This window comes from Archocentrus centrarchus, chromosome 21, assembly GCF_007364275.1.
Source record: "Archocentrus centrarchus isolate MPI-CPG fArcCen1 chromosome 21, fArcCen1, whole genome shotgun sequence".
Classification (NCBI taxonomy): domain Eukaryota; kingdom Metazoa; phylum Chordata; class Actinopteri; order Cichliformes; family Cichlidae; genus Archocentrus; species Archocentrus centrarchus.
In genome coordinates this window covers 30,156,364-30,175,218 of record NC_044366.1, presented here as the reverse complement: position 1 = coordinate 30,175,218, position 18,855 = coordinate 30,156,364, and the positions used below count along the sequence as shown (strand labels likewise).

Sequence of the window (18,855 nt, the reverse complement as noted above, 5' to 3'; positions counted from 1 at the left end):
CTGAAACACTACTAAACATACCTCACACTCCGACACTTTTGAATCACTTATTTGCACTGCTTTGGGCAAAATGCTGGTCATTACTGAAATTAAATTAATTCATTATTAATAGATCCCATGCAGAACCTGCCTCTCCCATCTTTGCATTTTTGCAATTGTGGGCTCTTGGTAATCTAGGGATTAGCAAAATGGGCCCTAATAATACAAACACAAAATAAGTAAGGGATTAAGTGAATTCAATAGACATAATATGTTATTACTCTTAACATTTAATGCTAGTGAATAGTGGATGGGATAAATATATCATAAAACACTGATTTCAAGGGTTAACCACCAACTCATCCTTTTTTTCTTTCACATCACTTTAATTGGCACAAACCTGTTTCAGATCTCCTCCTCCCCGCAGGATGAACCTCATAAAAACCTTCCACAGACTCATTCAGAGAGTCAGTGTATGTATTTGATTGGTGAAGGTACTCAAGATAAATTTGAAGCTCAGATATTTTGGTTATGCTGTTAATCAGTTTTATAATTAAAAATGTATTTTTTCACAACAGTGAATGAGGAGTTAAATGTTACCTATATAACTCTGGATGGGTATGTTGACGTCATCAAGTACAGATATCTTTATTTTTTTATTATGTTTACGTTATATATTCTAATAATCTGCAGTAATTCTATTATTGTGTATCTCATTTGTATTCATAAAAACCTTCATGAGCCTATGTACATTTTCATTGCAGCTTTGCTATTGAACTGTGTTCTTTACAGTACAATTATTTACCCAAAACTTCTGATTGACTTTTTATCTGAAAAACAAGTCACATCATATTCAGCCTGTCTCTTTCAGTTTTTTATGTTTTACACTCTAGGCAGTTCAGAGTTTTTTCTCTTAGCAGCCATGGCTTATGACAGATATGTGGCTATATGCAAACCTCTGCAATATCCAACCATCATGAGCAAAACCAATGTGAGTATTTTCCTGGTCATAGCTTGGCTGGTTCCTTCTTGCCATATTGCAGTCCAAGCAATTGGGAGTGCTGAAGCTAAACTGTGTGACTTTAACTTAAAAGGAATATTTTGTAACAATGCAGTTTACACTCTTCAGTGTGAAAGGTCAAGATTAATTACTGTATTTGGAGTTGTTGCTTTATTAGATCTTGTAATATTTCCTATGCTTTTCATAGTTTTCACATATATGAACATTTTTATAGTCTCTTATCAAAGTTGTAAAGAAATTAGGAAGAAAGCTGCAGAGACCTGTTTACCCCACCTGTTAGTTTTAATCAGCTTCTCCTGTTTAAGTATCTATGATGTCAGTATAGCTCGAGTGGAATCTGATTTTCCAAAAACTGCACGTTTAATAATGACTTTACAAATAGTGCTCTATCATCCTTTGTTTAATCCATTTATTTATGGGCTCAACATGAAGGAAATTTCTAAACACCTAAAGAGATTGCTTTCTCGGGCCAAAATCATTTCATGCATTAACACTGAATGCTAAGGTGCAGTACTTTGTTCTGTAATCTGTTTGCTACACTTACTAAAAACAATAGCGTGCAAGTTAAAAAAAAGTAAAACATAAAAAATTAACTTTCATCTTTTTTAAAGCAAACTGCAACTTCATTTATAAGAAGATGAAAGGATAAAAGATATTATTTGCTGTGGATTCATTAATAAAGTGCTTGATAAGACAGATATTCTAAATGTATTTTGTACTTAATCTGCTGTAAAAGTCACAAATTTTGTTGTGAGCTTTTATTCAGTTGTCTTTCAGGCTCGCGCACCGTCCTATCAGGTGCCTCATGCTTTCAACTTCTCACTCGCAGAGTTACATCTGCTGGGTCAGGTCTGGAGTTGCGGGCCTCCGAGATCCGGGTGGGGAGGGAGTTGGAGAGCATTTGTAGGAAGAAAGTCACTTCTGACTCCCTGAACCAGGGTTATTATAGTTAACAAAAACGAACGAAATGACGAAAACTGAAATTGAAAAAACATTGTCGTTAACTGAAATAAATAAAAACTAAAATTAAAAGGAAAAAACGATAATGAACTAAAACTGTATTGTGAGTTTAAAAACTAACTAAAACTAACTAAAATTGTAGATAAAATGAACTTCCTTTTCTTGTTTGTCATTTTATTTAAAAGCCTTGTGGACTGATCATTTTCCGCTCTCCGAGTTTAAGCTGGGAGCGCCGTCGGGCAGCTGTGTGCGTGCGTACGTGCGCCCACCGCGCTGGTCCTCAAAGTAATGGCAGCGGTCTGCTGAGAAAGCGGCAGAGTCCCATATGGAGTTTCTTTGAGTCCGATAATACAGATAGAAGAGCGTCTTGTTGTGAATGATGAAAAATGTATGGAACACGTCTCAGTGAGGACTACTCGTCGCTGCCACGATGAACCTGTTCCGTCCTTGTGCGTTTTCTCACTTTATCAGTGAGAGAATAACAATCAGGAACAATCAATATAAGGACTCACAAATGTCAGCAAACTCCTGGAGGGAGACTGCTGAAACTGTCGGAATGGACGCGACGGAATGAAGAAAGTGAACAAACAGGGACAAATATGTTTGCAGCCAAAAAACTGAGCACAAAGAGCGAGGACCAAAAGAAGTCCCAGCCAGCACCGCATATAAAACACCAGCACACGACCGTAAGGTAATGAACACACACAATCCAGCTACACAAGCAGAAATGTGACATGAGGTCGGCCACATATCCAGCAGCTAACCAAGCTAGCTCCAAAGACGAAGCTGTTGTTAATCTGCTGCACTGACGCTGAACTTTATTGTAGAGTTTATTGTAGAATTTATTGAGTTTGGGAGTTCATGTTTTTCTTTGTTTCTCCCTGTTGATGTTCATGTGTGTCCTTAATATTACACACGTTTAGCACGCAATGCTGCTGTCTGTGAACAGTTGGTTGTTGAATAAATGTATTTATACGGTATCTTTTGTTGAGTATTTATTACACAGTAGTCACTCTTGTACCTTGAACCTTCCACATGACAAAGTATGAAAAACTAAAACTAATACTGAAATTAACGAAACTAAACTAAAACTAAGCAATAAACCAAAAATGAAAACTAATAAAAACGAGCAAAACCACTCTGAAAACTAATTAAAACGAACTGAATTAGAAAAAAAAAGTAAAAACTAACTGAAACTAAACGATAATGTAAAATTCAAAACTATTATAACCCTGCCCTGAACCCGACACTTCCAGGATCATGCAGCCAGTGGTTACTGGCCTTGTCATCCTTGAACGCAGCCACACCAACTCCCTGCACTCTGCACCTCATCCAGCGCTCGAACTCTCACTGTCGCCACGGGGGGGTGGTGACCTCTTTGAGCTCTGAAGGGGCAGGAATCACAGTGACTTTGGGGAGGCCACCCACTATCCTCCTGGCCTTGTTCCAGGCTTTCAGGATATCACTGTGGGGGACCAGGGCCTGGATCACTTTCCTCCTTCAACTGTTCTCTGAATGGAAAAGCTTAATTAGCCGTCGCCCTTGTGTTATAGGGATTAGGGCTGACAGTTTACTGATCCCAAGGCCTCCATCCCTGTGTCGGGAGTACAGGAGGCTGTCCGGCTTTTCTGTTTCCTACTACGCCGCAACAGATAGTCCAAGATCACCAGGTTCTGGGAACAGCCAGGAGAACGCGTAACCCAGTGTTTTTCAGAGATCGTCAGGTGTGCCGTGGGAAATTATCCAGTTTCACCTAATATGCCACGAGTGTCTGTGCTGTAGTAGTGACTGGAGCATAAACATGTAATACTCTTCTATATCACTAGACTAGATAGCAGCAGGTAGCGAATTGCATTGTACATTGAGACAAGAGAATTAAGCCATACGGAACGACTCGCCGCGGGTCGACTCAACTCGCCGCGATTTGACGGCATCTCCATTAGAATCAGGAACACTTTGCTGGTCCTTTGTCCGTACTCACTCACCCGAGGTTCTAAGTGATCCGAGGCGATACAAAAATGTGACGCGGAGGACAGCATGCCACTGATTGGCCAGGGAGTGTGGTCACTAGCGGAGGCATGAAAGCGACTCCTTCACCACAATCATTTTTAAAACCCCACAGCAAGAAACTGGAGGCACGCAAAGCACTGGTTGAATGCCCAGACCGACAGATTGCAGCGGTAGTTTTGCAACATGAGAGCCATCTGAAACACACACACAGCATACATATTATAACCCTATACTGCTGGGTGATCGCCGCTACTAGCCGAATAGCTGGTTAGCACAGAGCCTGAGGCGGCTGATCAAAGGAACTTTGAGTTACTGTAATAACATGACTGTCCTATCGTAAAAATTCAAACAGTTTCTGAAAGCTGAGAAACTGCACTTCACAACCAACATAGGGTATTCCTGTGTTAGTGTGTTGGCTGGTGGTGTGCCTCGTGATTTTTTCAATGAAAGAAATGTACCTCGGCTCAAAAAAGGTTGAAAAACACCCCTTCTGCCCCAGGTGTAGTTCACACATATCCGATAACCGACTGTTGAGGACACTGGAGAAGGCTCAAAAGAGAGCGGAACAAATGGCAATTGGCCGCCAATTATGGATGTAATGCAGCTTGGCTAACAGAAACGACTTAGGGATCAGGGTCGTTCAGCTCTTCTTGAGACACTTGGGCAGCTTGCTGTTGTATAAGATAGCATTGAATAGCTCAGCAAGCTTGACCCCTTCGGGGTCCCATGCCAGAATCAATCCACGTGTGAGCCCATCCGGGCCTGGGGAGGACCCTGGCAGGATTTTAGTTATTGCCCATTTTGCCTGTGCTGGGGTGAAGGGACCACCGAAGTTATCATTATCATCCAACGGCAACTGGCCGAAGGCACCCAGCGATATGAACCTCTCTTCATTCTCCCACACGCCCTTGTACGCCATAACGATCGCTTCAGGTTCAATATTGCATGCCATGTGGTCCCTTCCATCGAGAATCATACGAGCCGCCCCACGCCTGTCCCTCCGATACCGTCTCTGCAGCCATCGGTACGCTTGTACCTTAGACCGCTTAACCCTGGACACCACTCGCCAGGCCTGGATCTTGGGAAATCGAGACAACGACCGGATAACCTTCCACAGCTTTTCGCTGACAACCTTAGGGCTGGTCCCAAGGGGAAACAGGACTGGGTCTTGTCCCCCCGCCCTTATGGAGTCAGCAATTCTCTCCTTGAGTATGGCAACCGACATGACTGCCGGTGGGGTTTCCCTTAAGAAGGAGAGATCGGGCCGAGGAGGAGGGGGTCCAGCTGCCTCCACTCTCCCAACGGGTTTATCTACTCCTACTCCCCCAGCTTTCCGCTGCCCCAAACAGGCCAGGTACCTTTGGGGATGTTTGTGGCGCTGGTGGCTGGACAACCCACATTGGTGGCAAATGAGGTGTGACAGACGTCACATGGGAATTTACCCACGGAGTCATGCCCCACATTTTCCCACGTGCGTTGCCACGTTTTTGGGAGAAGGGAGAGGCCATGCACATTTGGAGCAGATCCACCAAATAGTCCTCACTTTATGCTTGCGCGTAAACTGATTCCTGGCCCTCATCATCGATGTGAGTTGCTCATTGCATACAATGCAGGGCTGAGCAATCCACGGAATTCGTATACCTATCGAGACAAAGGCTGGCAAATGCCCTGAGACCATTTCCTTCTTCCGTAACCAGCCTTTGTCAGTGCCCCAGGGGAGCCAGCGAACAGGGTCCTCTTTGTGTCTGTTTTGGTTAGTTTGCATCTAGGAGATGCAGGGGGTGACGGTGAGGAGCCATGCCCCCTTTTCTGTCCGGACCTATGACAACCATTGGCCAGAAGCTCAGAGGAGCAACTTGCACTCCGAGCCAGCTGGCTCGGGGGTCGTTTATCTCGTGGCAACTGTGGTGAAAACATTCCTTGCAGAATCAATCACTTGGAGGGTAGTTGGTCTTAACCCTAGACCTACCTCAACCTGGCAGCACCATCGCACCGAACCTTCACTCGCAACCAGGGGTTGTCAGAACGAGCAGGATCACCGAACTTGTTCATCCATTCGTTATTAACACACTTCCATCGAGGCCGACATTCGGGAAGGGAACCAGTGTGTTGGTCAGGTGATCCCGCTGCTCCGCACACCGCCCAGTTTGGCTGCTCTTGATTAATGAAAACATTCTTGGCAAATGCTTTCGCTTTCGTCCGTCATGTGCAGGTCCAAGAATTTCACCTCTAGCGGCACAATACAAATGCCCCCGGCCGTCCCTCTTAATCATGGCCTGAGTTCAGAGAGAGAAAACCCACAAAATAGAACCTGTTGGTCGTGGTTTATGTTCCCCTTTTTTACCTTTATCCTCAGGGTGGCCCCGGCTCAGGCTGGAAAATTTCCCAATTAAATCCACTTTTTTGAAATAACCCACAAAAATCGAAATAATCCATTTTCCTGAAATAATCCATTTTCCTGAAATAATCCACTGGAATTGAGCAGGATTCGTTTCAAAGTTTTATTTCCACAAAGTGTTACAAAAAGCAAGAAAGTAAGAAAGCAAGCAAGCGCCTCCTGGGAGTGTACAGCCTTAAGCGGTTAGTCCAGCAAAAAGAGAAGCAGCACACCCAAAGAAAAAAGCTGCTCCAACGGCGAAAAACAGGGCAATTATACCATGTCCGCGGGACTTTCCTCCACCCCAAATTAATATGCATAAGTTGTCATCCTTTGATATTTGATCCTCACCCCATCAACTTTTGGGCACTCGTCACCCACTTTAGGACACATTATTAAGGCTGCACCTCACAGGTCTAGCGCTCAGGTCACAACAGTTCAAACAGAGGTCACCAATGATGACCTTTTCTACTCAAACATCCATTAAGATAAGATCACCAGTCCCCCCACTTAGCCAGATTTTTATTCCTTCCCCCCTTCTCATCTGTAAAACTGCAAGGGGCCCACGGAACTCCCTTTTTTGGAAGTGCACCTGCCATAAAACATGACTGATATATGACAATAGGGTACAAATGTCAAATAAGACAGTACTTAAGTCAGCAACTCTTCAAAGGCTCCAGACACACACACAGGTCCTATCCTGACCTCAGTGACCCAAAAACATAAAACTCTCAACACACTGGTGTGTGTGTGTCCTATCTGCACGTGCCATAAAAGTGGCGCCTGGTACTTCAAATAACAACTAGCAACCCCAGGCACTTATGTGAAAATAATATAAAGTGTAAGAATAGTATGTGCACATGTAATAAAACTAATAACACTAAAACAATATAAGTACCGTATTTTCCGGAGTATAAGTCGCACTTTTTTTCATAGTTTGGCTGGGGGTGCGACCTATACTCCGGAGCGACGTATATGTGACATTTATAACACATGAACCAAAATACTCCAGCCACTTGACATCTCCGTGAACTGCAGCTTTAAGGCAGTCTTGCGTAACCTGTGGGCGCAGTGGATGATGGATGGAGAGCACAGCTTAACGGCAACTGGGAGAATGTGCCACCCAACTTTCCTGGAAGTCATTGGATGGATCAAGAAAACATGGGCTTCAGTGACAAACCATCCTGTTGGGATTCAGAAAGGCTGGAATAATTGGAACTACAGCTGACGACGAGTCTGACTAACGCGACACAGAAGAGGAAGCGGCGCTTCGTCTACGGAGTGTACGGAGTTGTTTAGAAGTGACACCGAGGATGAAGAATTCAATGGATTGATGGTTTGGTTAACTTGTTAGTATGTTCTTTATGCTATGGTTATCTGAATAATTTAATGTTACGTTAACATACTGTAGCGATTCTCTTAGTTAGAGAGCGTGTTGATGTTGTGGGATTTCGGACTGTTCGGGAGGTTCGTGAAGGCAGCATGGAGAGAGAGAAAAAGACCGAGAGCTTGCCTGTGTGTGTGTTGCTGTTCCGCTGTTGTAGTTGTGGTTGGCGTGGCTGTGGCCTACAGCAGCCGTTTTTCTGTTAATAAAGACGACCTTTGTTGTGAATATCGCCGACTTTGGAAGTGTGTTTACAACGTTAACATACCGAACACGTGTTCGTTGTGCGTCATGTAGCTGAATGTGCTACGTTAGCATAACGTAGGTGTAACCGTGTTCGTCCTGTTCTTTAATCCATTATTATTTTAAATTGCCGTTCAAGATGGAATTTGTGCTCTGAGTCTCGGATTCTATCAAACCCCCCCCCCCCAAAAAAAGTGCGACTTATAGTCCAGTGCGACCTATATATGTTTTTTCTTCTTTATTATGCATTTTTTGGCTGGTGCGACCTATACTCCGGAGCGACGTATAGTCCGAAAAATACGGTAATGAGTAATACAAGTAAATATATCTCCATATAACCCCCATGAATGTTAATAGTGATTAATAGAGTTAAGACCCATTCTGAAATCACACTTTACCACATGTGAATAAATCACTACTAACAAATAAAGAGGTAAAGGTAAGGGGTCAAAGGTACAACCAGTATAAGAGGAGAGAGTTCAAAGAGGGGAAAGAAAGTATAGAGTATAGGGGGCTGTTAAGGGCAGAATGATACAGGCAATGAATGGAATATATGTATAGTAGCAAGCACCCACTACTACCTTAGGGGAAAAGTATATATGCTGGACAAAAGTAGCAATAAATTTCCAACAAACCGGAATCCTATTACATTATTCCTAGCTGCGGTATTCAGGAACCGGGCCTGCTTTGAACACTAATTTTTTTAAAGTAAACGCTTCGGACCCCGGCGGGACACTCAGGTAAGAGCATCAAGGGGGTGCCGAGAGGCAGGGGCTGGGACACATGGTGGCTCGCCTTGCGGCGGACCATCAGCTCCATCCTGAGATCCAACTACGAGCTTTTTAACTGCAGCAACTTTAAGATACGCTATTGGAGCTGGAATTACCGCGGCTGCTGGCAGCAGATTTGCCCTCCAATAGATCCTCGTTAAAGGATTTAAAGTGTACTCATTCCAATTACAGGGCCTCGAAAGAGTCCTGTATCGTTATTTTTCGTCACTACCTTCCCGAGTCGGGAGTGGGTAATTTGCGCGCCTGCTGCCTTCCTTGGATGTGGTATCCATTTCTCAGGCTCCCTCTCCAGAATCGAGCCCTGATTCCCCGTTACCCATGGTCACCATGGTAGGCACGTAAAGTACCATCGAAAGTTGATAGGGCAGACATTCGAATGAGACGTCGCCGCCACGGGGGCCCAGCGATCGGCTCGAGGTAATCTAGAGTCACCAAAGTGGCCAGGGCACCCAGGCCGCGGGGAGCGGGAGGACGCCCCGCATGGGTTTTGGGTCTGATAAATGCACGCATACCCCCGGGCGGCCCCCCCGCCTTGTGGGCAAAGGGGGAGAATTGCCACAGTTATCCAAGTAACGGATGAGCAATCAAAGGAACCATAACTGATTTAATGAGCCATTCGCAGTTTCACTGTACTGGCTGCGTGTACTTAGACCTGCATGGCTTAATCTTTGAGACAAGCATATGCTACTGGCAGGATCAACCAGGTAGCCCAACAACCGAGGCACCAACAGCTTGCCGCAGCCCCCCTCAATCTCGCTCCATCTCTCCCACCATCTCTCCTCTCCCCCTCCCGGAGGAGGCAAGGAGGAGAACGGAGGAGAAGGAGAGAAGCACTCACGTGTGTATGTGTCTGCGGAGCCCTCGCCGAGACACACCAGCCAAGCAACCCTCTCGCTCCGCGGAGGAGGAGGAGCAGCGAGGCGTCTGCTTCTGCACAGGCAGGGGATGACGGGATGGCCGGGAGGACCATCCGATCCCCACAACCCTCCTCGACCCACCACGGGGTCAGCAGTGTGGAGGTTTTGGGAAAAAAGCGTCAGCCGGAAGTTCCCCATTAGCTGCATGCGTCGAAGCCGGGACTCGCACTGCGGTGGTGCGGGGAAAATCCGTCGTAGGATGGCTGGGTCGGACGGGGCGTCTCGGTCTCGGTTCCGAGGCGTCGCTCCACCTCATCCCCATGCGGGGTTATAACCTGGCAGCAGGTGGGCCCACCATCGTGGAGACAGATTGCGCGCGCAGAGGACAGAGCCTCTGCACACCTCGCAGCATGCCGCGTTATTCCCACCAGATGTGGGGATTAGAACTGGAGGTTGGAGGTGAAGCTGGAGGCGAGCCCGCAGGCTGGAGGAGCCCACCGCCCGAGAGCGACCGGCATGACGGCCGGCGGCTGCCCTCTGATGGCGGGCAACGTTTGCCGTTCGATCAGTGAGGTGCGCGCAGTGGAACGGAGCGCACGATGTCTGCGTTGTGAGGTTGAGATGGAAGTGGGGAGCCAGAGGTCAGCGGGGGAATGTCCCCGGCCTCCTCCCCCCGCAGCACGGGCACGCTCCAAGTAGGACACCGGAAGTCGCTCCATATAGCATTTAAGCTAGAAATCACCTCTGCTAATAGTGTCGGAGGAGGTGTTTTGGCCAACCCGCCACAAAACGAGCCCATGAGAGAGTTGAGGGAAACATCTGTTTTCAGGGACCTGCCCATCTCCTCATTGAAACAGTTTGAAAAATTTTCCGAGGGGGAGAGGAAAAATTTTCAGTGTTTCAATGAGAAGATGGGGGACCATTTGGGGGGGTCCAAGTGATTTCTGTCACTTTGACCCCTGAAAGGCCAAAGTAAAACGCTTTTGCTTGTCACACAAAATAACTGCACTACTGGACAAAAGGGCCATTACAGTAGTGCAACCAGATATATTGTCATAATGTTCAGTGAAGGGTGAGACTCAAAATGCAGGATTCTGATGAAAAGTTCAAAAGTTTATTGTCCAATACTGGTTTGGGGGACTGAACCAGGAATCTCAAGATCCAGTGGGAGTTCAGGTTTCCAAAAAGGATTCTCCGAGGTCACTCCTCTCTCGCCTCGCTCAGGGAAAAAAAACAAAAAACAAAAAAAAACACAGACATGTAGGCAATGGTACATCTGTGCAGACAGAGAAGAAGCAGGTGAGTGATACAGCATTCATCCATCCTCTTATCCGTTTTAGGGTCACAGGGGTGCTGGGACCTATCTCAGATGACATGGGGCGAGAGGCAAGGTAAACCCTGTACAAGTCGCCTGCCTGTTGCAGAGCTGACACAGAAAGAGACAGACAACTATTCACACCTACAGGCAAGAGTGACCAATAAACCTAACCCCAGTAACTGCATGTCTTTGGACTGTGGGAGGAAACCAGAGTACCCTGAGAAAACCCACGCAGACATGGGGAGAACATGCAAACTCCACAGAGCGAGAGACCCAGGCCAGGCTGGAATTGAACCCACGCCTTCTAGATGTTGTTCGAGCTGTGAGGCAGCTGTGCCAACCACCAAGCCAAAGTGCATATTAATAGAATAGAATAGAATAGAATGCCTTTATTGTCATTATACAGGATGTACAATGAGATTGGAGGGCCACTCCTGTTCAGTGCCATGTAACAGAAAATCAAACTCTCTAAAATAAAAATATTATAAAAATATTATAATCTAGTATGATCAATATAATCAAGAGATATACAGAAATAAACAATGTGTAAAATATACAAAAAATAGAATGTATAAAAATATATACATACATTGGTGCATCTGTACATTGTAAGAAAAGTAAATATGTGTATACATATAATAATGAAGATGATGAATATTGCACTTGGTGAATGAATATTGCACTAGTGAATGAATACTGGATATTACACAATATAGGAATGTCAGATATTGTTCAGTATGAATAATATAATATTGCACAGTTACAGTGGGTGAGTGTGTGAGTTCAGGGTGGTGATTGCTCTGGCGAAGAAACTGTTCTTGAGTCTGTTTGTTCTGGCTTTGATGCACCTGTAGCGCCTGCCAGAGGGCAGCAGGTCAAACAGGTCAAAAATTATATAAAGGTGATTGTACAAAAGTTGTGATGCATTCAAGATGTTATCAAACCAGATTCACACAGTATAATCTGCCTAGACTGCTGAAATCTCAGTGTTGAAATTAGGCATATGACCATTGTGACTGTTCACACTGAACAGAGATGGCACATTAGTTGTAGCTAAAGCATCAAGAAAAAGAGGCGGCACAATAATGTTTCAGATCTCCTCCTCCCCGGAGAATGAAGTAACCTCATAAAAACCTTCCACAGACTCATTCAGAGAGTCATTGTATGTATTTGTTTGGTGAAGGTACTCAAGATAAATTTGAAGCTCAGATATTTTGGTTATGCTGTAAATCAGTTTTATAATGAAAAATGAATTTTTTCACAACAGTGAATGAGGAGTTAAATGTTACCTATATAACTCTGGATGGGTATGTTGAAGTCAACAAGTACAGATATCTTTATTTTTTTATTATGTTTACATTATATATTCTAATAATCTGCAGTAATGCTATTATTGTGAATCTCATTTGTATTCATAAAAACCTTCATGAGCCTATGTACATTTTCATTGCAGCTTTGCTATTGAACTGTGTTCTTTACAGTACAATTATTTACCCAAAACTTCTGATTGACTTTTTATCTGAAAAACAAGTCACATCATATTCAGCCTGTCTCTTTCAGTTTTTTATGTTTTACACTCTAGGCAGTTCAGAGTTTTTTCTCTTAGCAGCCATGGCCTATGACAGATATGTAGCTATATGCAAACCTCTGCAATATCCAATTATCATGACAAAAACCACTGTGAGTATTTTCCTGGTCATTGCTTGGCTGGTTCCTTCTTGCCATATTGCAGTCCAAGCAATCGGGAGTGCTGAAGCTAAACTGTGTGACTTTAACTTAAAAGGAATATTTTGTAACAATGCAGTTTACACTCTTCAGTGTGAAAGGTCAAGATTAATTACTGTATTTGGAGTGGTTTGTTTATTAGATCTTGTAATACTTCCTATGCTCTTCATAGTTTTCACATACATGAACATTTTTATAGTCTCTTATCGAAGTTGTAAAGAAATTAGGAAGAAAGCTGCAGAGACCTGTTTACCCCACCTGTTAGTTTTAATCAGCATTTCCTGTTTAAGTATCTATGATGTCAGTATAGCTCGCGTGGAATCTGATTTTCCAAAAACTGCATGTTTAATAATGACTTTACAAATAGTGCTCTATCATCCTTTGTTTAATCCATTTATTTATGGGCTCAAAATGAAGGAAATTTCTAAACACCTAAAGAGATTGCTTTCTCAGGCCAAAATCATTTCATGCATTAACACTGAATGCTAAGGTGCAGTACTTTGTTCTGTAATCAGTTTACTACACTTACTAAAAACACAGTGTGCAAGTTAAAAAAAAAAAGTAAAACATAAAATTTAAATTTTCATCTTATTTTTAAAGCAAACTGCAACTTCATTTATAAGAAGATGAAAGTAAATTCATTTGCCATGAGTTCATTAATAAAGTGCTTGATAAGACAGATATTCTAAATGTATTTTGTATGAATCTGCTGTATGATGAGAGTGGACTGAAATGTTCTGTAATTTACAATAATTCCAAATTCAATAGAAGAAGCTGTTATTTCATAGACAGCATTCCAGTAATATAATCAATATTAATGTAGCGATGTTCTCATTCCTGTCTCCTGCACATTGTTTTTCAACTTATCTTTTGAAGTTGTATTTCTTATGCTCAGTAAAGCATTCATGTAAATAGAGTGTAACACCTATGGTATTGGCACTACAGAGTTTAATTATTATGATTATTAGTGAAGCATTTATTGAATAACTTATACATATGCCTTTCTCTGAACCTAGACAGCTTAGTTACACTTCAGGTGAAAGCACAGGCAATTGAATACATTTTCAGATTAATGCTGTCAAGCTTTATTGTACTTTCATTTTCACATTTTTGGTGATTCATGCTTACAATATACAATAAGTACATAATAGATTATCCACTAAAGGAATAAGTGATAACACTTTATAATAACTTGGATGGTGTGACAGAGGAGGATGCTAAGGATAGGGTGAGATGGAAGCAGATGATCCAATGTGGCGACCCCTATAAGGAGCAGCTGAAAGAAGAAAAAGAAGATTATCAAAGGGTATCTGGTAACACTTTATAATACCCTAGTCCCAGAAATTATGCAAACTTAAATTTATATAAAGGGTACAGCCCTATAAAATACTTGTACTCATGGCCTTAGTCATTGACCATATTATAATGTGTTACTATTAATCCATCAATCCAAACATGGAAGCTGCCAGTACAGTTGTTTGGGTCAGATGCAGGGTGGATGTTAGAGCACAGGACCCAATCAAGCCAGGCTTTGGAAGGCTGGGGCCATTAACGTAGGGGAATGTGATTCCCTGATCAGTGCCCAAGGAGACATGGTGCTTGGGAACCACAGTTCTCGCATTAACTGGGCTCAGCACCCCAGGTAGTAGATAAAGGGTGCAGGAGGAGGTTGGTGTCATCCTAGAGGGGAACAACTTCCACCCTGTCATATCCACGGACCACAGGGACTCAACCAGCAATCTCCAAACAACATAACAAGCCTCTTGGTGCAGACTGAGTGTGTTCAGCCATCGGTGGGCAGATTTTCACAACAACAATCTGAAAACTGGGGAGACCATTCAAAAAATGTCTCTGGGTTACAGGCTTCAGTTTCATCACCAGCACACACCTTTTTTTTTTTTTAGGGGGGGTGGGGTCCAAGTGACTTCTGTTACTTTGACCTCTGCAAAGCCAAAGTAAAACACTTTTGCTTGTCACACAAAATAACTGCACTACTGGACAAAAGGGCCATTACAGTAGTGCAACCAGATAAATAGAACAATGGGTTTTATTCCACTTACAGACATGGACAAAATCGGTGGTCCCGTCCATTAAAGAAAGAAAAACCCACAATGGCTACTGAAATAACAAAAGTGAACATAACAAATAATAAATTACTTTTTACTCAACTAAAATTGAAATTAACATTTTTTTTTAGTTGAGTAATCAGTAAATTTGGTTTAAAAAACAAACTAATGAAACTGGCCTGATCAAAAATTACAGTACCCCTAACTTAATATTTTGTTGCACAACTTTTGGAGGGAATGACTTTAATCAAGTGATATCTGTAACTCTCAGTGAGACTTCTGCAACTATCAGCTGTGTGGCAGGCAAGAAGGGGACCCCAATGCAGACGAGGTAGGTGGATAAACAGTCTTTATTTGAGAGAATGCAGAATGGGACCAGGAACATAACCAGACTTGAAACCAAGAATAAGGGGAACCAGAAAGAAAACACAGGAGTCCAAAAAACAAAACAAATCCACAGAGCGGAACCAAAAATCAGCGGCAAAAGCTGGAACAGACAGTCCAAAAAGTCAGGAGATGAACATGAAAAGGGTGAAACAGTCCAGGGGGGTTCAAGGGCCAGAAAACAAAAAACAAAAACACAGGGCCCAGGAAAACAGTTCATAACGTTCATGGGGGTCTGCTGGGAAGTCCAAAACAGAAAATACAAAGTTCAGGGGGCCGACCGCAGCTCCAGCGGCGGCGACAAGGAGATGAAGCTGGAGGCCAACCGCGCTTCCAGTGGCAGCAGCGACGAGGGGACGAAGCTGGAGGCCGACTGCGCTCCCAGCGGCGACAAGGGGACGAAGCTGGAGGCTGACTGCGCTCCCAGCGGTGGCGGCGACAGCCGCGTGGCATGCGGCGGAGACTCTCCTGAACCCTAGCTGGCTTGGGTTCACCTGAGCCCAGGAAGGTGGAAGGCTTGGGACACTCGGAAGGCTCGGGACGCTCGGGACGCTCGGAAGGCTCGGGACGCTCGGAAGGCTCAGGACACTCTGGCTCTGGAGCAGGACCCTCTGGCTCGGGGCGCTCGGGCTGAGCAGGACGCACGGGCTCTGGCGCAGGACCCTCTGGCACAGGGCGCTCGGGCTGAGCGGGACCCTCCAGCGGCTCGGACTGAGCGGGAACCCCTGGTGGCTCGGACTGTGTGGGACTCCCTAGCGGCTCGGACAGAGCGGGAACCCCTGGCGGCTCGGACTGAGCGGGAACCCCTGGCAGCTTGGACTGAGCGGGCCAAGGCTGTGGTGCAGGGTGCACAGCTGTCTCCCGGGACAGCTGGGGCTGCTTTGGGGATTGTTTGGGTGTGTATAGTGGAAGTGAGGATGATGGTGACAAGGGCTCTGACCAGGAACCTAGGAGCACTACTGCAGCTGACAGGAGAGACCGGGGCTGAGACAGAAAAGCTGGGGAAGCTGACTGAGAGCTGGGGAGAGCTGACACCGGGGAAGCTGACTGAGAGCTGGGGAGAGCTGACTGCGGGGAAGCTGACTGCGGGGAAGCTAAGGTGACCGAAGCTACAGAGGGAGCTGGCGCTGAGGGGACTTGGACCAAAACAGAAGGGACTATGACAGGAACTGAGGGAGCAGAGACTAAAGATTGAAAGACTGATGATGAGAAGACCAAAACCGAACTGACTGGAGGGTGCAAGGGAATTACGGAGCTAACTGAAGCAAAAGCAGAGGGACCTGAACAAGGGGCTACAGGGGCTGGAACTACAGCTAACTGTGACGGAGACATGGTGGAGCGTAGCTGAGGCTTGGGGCCTGCTGCGGCTGCAGGCAGCGTGGAAGACTGGAGTGAAGGCTTTGACCTGGCTGACCCCACCCGCGGAACAGGAACGGGTGCAGAGGTCAGCCTGTCCGTGGCTGACCCCACCCGCGGAACAGGAACGGGTGCAGGGGTCAGCCCGTCCGTGGCTGCCCCCACCCGCGGAACAGGAACGGGTGCAGGGGTCAGCCCGGCCGTGGCTGCCCCCACCCGCGGAACAGGAACAGGTGCAGGGGTCAGCCCGTCCGTGGCTGCCCCCCCCCCCCGCGGAACAGGAACGGGTGCAGGGAGCTTCACCGGAGCTGGCTGAAACTGGGGCACCTGGGGATGAGCTGGCAACATGGATCTGGCAAGCTGGGCCCTAAACACCACTGATCGAATTTTTTCCACTATGAGACCCGGGAAAGGGGAGCCTGTGTGTCCGAGCGGAACAGACCCGGTTGGATACGTCATCGATTCTTGGAGCTTGTGGAGACCCGTGTGCTTCTCAGCCCTGGAGGTCGAGGACGTGGAAGACGTCTACATATTTGGCTATGTGGTAGCGGTATCTCTTTTGTTTGGGCTCGGAGGATACCTGATTTACCGGGAAATTAAGAAAATCTGGGCAGCAGTTCGACATCTGCAGAGGCTGCCGACCCAGGTGGATGGGATGTGCAGGGCCGTACAAACTCAGACTCAAAGCCTGTTGGACCTGAGCCGTAAAGCGGACGGGTAGTCCAGCTGAGAGCATGCTCGCAGGTGAGAGGGGTTCGATCTGGAGATAAGGTTCGGTTCTGCACGGTGAGGACGGTAACTAATGAATTTGGAATATTGGATTACTGAATGGGTTCCCCAGTGAGACTGAAGGTTGTTGGAAAAAAAAACAAGCAGCCTTTTCCAAAACAACATCTGCATTATCAGGAATTCGGCTCCCTAGCCGGCCTTGGACTGGCAATCATATCTCTCCAGGCCTATGTGTGACGTTGCTCTCCCCCTCAGCCCTCTGTGTGATTTGTGAAGCTGGATCTGGTGTACCACGGCCGCTGATGAACTTCCACCACTATCAGCAAACTGTTTTGGCTAGGAGCTGGCATCTGGGCTCCATAATGCCCCCACCCTCTCGTCTCCATCTGCATCCCCTCCTGACCCTGACCTTACCCAACATATTGCTATCTTGGCTTTAAATGTGCAAATATGCTTTTGCTGAGGTGTTTTTTGGAACCTCATACAGTGTTTATAATGAATACAGTACGAGATGATTTTTTTGAACCTACCTATCCCAGTGTATCTCTTTCTGTTCTTCTGCTAAAGGTAGCGCCGGGAAGACGGCTGCATGACCTCAGACACCTGTCCCCCCCGTGTTTGTGTTTGTTGTATTCTTGGATGGGTGCTCTGTTAACTGCAATTTCCAATGTGTGAACCTGTTCACCCACATGGCAGTAAAACCTTCATTCATTCATTCATTCATTCATATCTGCGGGGTCCATTGTGGTCGCGTCGTACTGTCAAGGATCAGCTGTGTGGCAGGCAGGTAGAGGACCCCAATGCAGATGAGGTAGGTGGATAAACAGTCTTTATTTGAGAGAATGCAGAATGGAACCAGGAACATAACCAGAACTGAAACCAAGAATAAGGGGAACCACAGAGAAAACAGGGAAGGGACACAGCAGCGGTGCGAATGATGACGACGCGACAACAGGCAGCGAAAACACGGGACTTAAATACAGAGGATAATGAGGGGAGTGGGAACAGGTGGGAGACACAGGTGATGCTGATTACCTAGACTGGGGAAGCAAAACTGAAAACAACAAACATGGACCAGACAACTATCAAAGTAAAACAGGAAGACAGAAGAGGGAGACAAAGACGCAGACTAGATACCAGGAAAACATAAGGAACAAGAAAAAGCAACTGAAGACCAATACAAAAAGATAACAAAAAACACTGGGCCACCGGCCCAGGACCATGACACTCCAGGTGGCATGCTTTGGTTCCTTCCACAGGTGTTCAATGGGACCAGGACTCATAGCACTCATAGGATACCATTAATTCAGTTCAATTTTATTTAAATAGCACCAAATCACAACAGTCAACTCAAGGCACATTATATTGTAAGTTAAAGACCCTGCAATAATAATAATAATGCCCCTGCTTCAAAAAGTGAGGCAGTCAGACCACAAGGACCTCTCAGTGGCACCCAGGTTGCTGCTGAGTATCTGGTTCCGCACTCCTCAGTCTGATGAATGGTGACCCATGGTATCTTCTGAGGAGGTTGAACCTCTTGTCCCAGCTGAAGGGGAAGGTATGGCATTCATCCCCCAGGCCTTTTCCACCTTTGGATACGGCCACTGAAGAGAATTAATTATTCTTGACTGACCTTGAATCTTGATTTGTGATAC

The 18,855-nt window shown here is 45.5% G+C and overlaps 2 protein-coding genes across 2 annotated transcripts; both read left to right on the top strand.

Moving 5' to 3' along the window:
* The first annotated feature begins 562 nt into the window (after positions 1-562).
* Positions 563-1,504, top strand: LOC115800995 (olfactory receptor 13C2-like). The gene has a single exon (XM_030758670.1). It carries the CDS (start codon positions 641-643, stop codon positions 1,502-1,504), a length of 864 nt encoding a protein of 287 aa, XP_030614530.1. The 5' UTR covers positions 563-640.
* Positions 1,505-9,942: 8,438 nt separating this feature from the next.
* LOC115800184 (olfactory receptor 10K1-like) lies at positions 9,943-13,154 on the top strand. The gene is made up of 3 exons (XM_030757436.1): positions 9,943-10,174; positions 10,963-11,013; positions 12,208-13,154. The coding sequence occupies exons 1-3, from the start codon at positions 9,943-9,945 to the stop codon at positions 13,152-13,154; spliced, it is 1,230 nt and encodes a 409-aa protein (XP_030613296.1).
* The last annotated feature ends 5,701 nt before the right edge of the window (positions 13,155-18,855 follow it).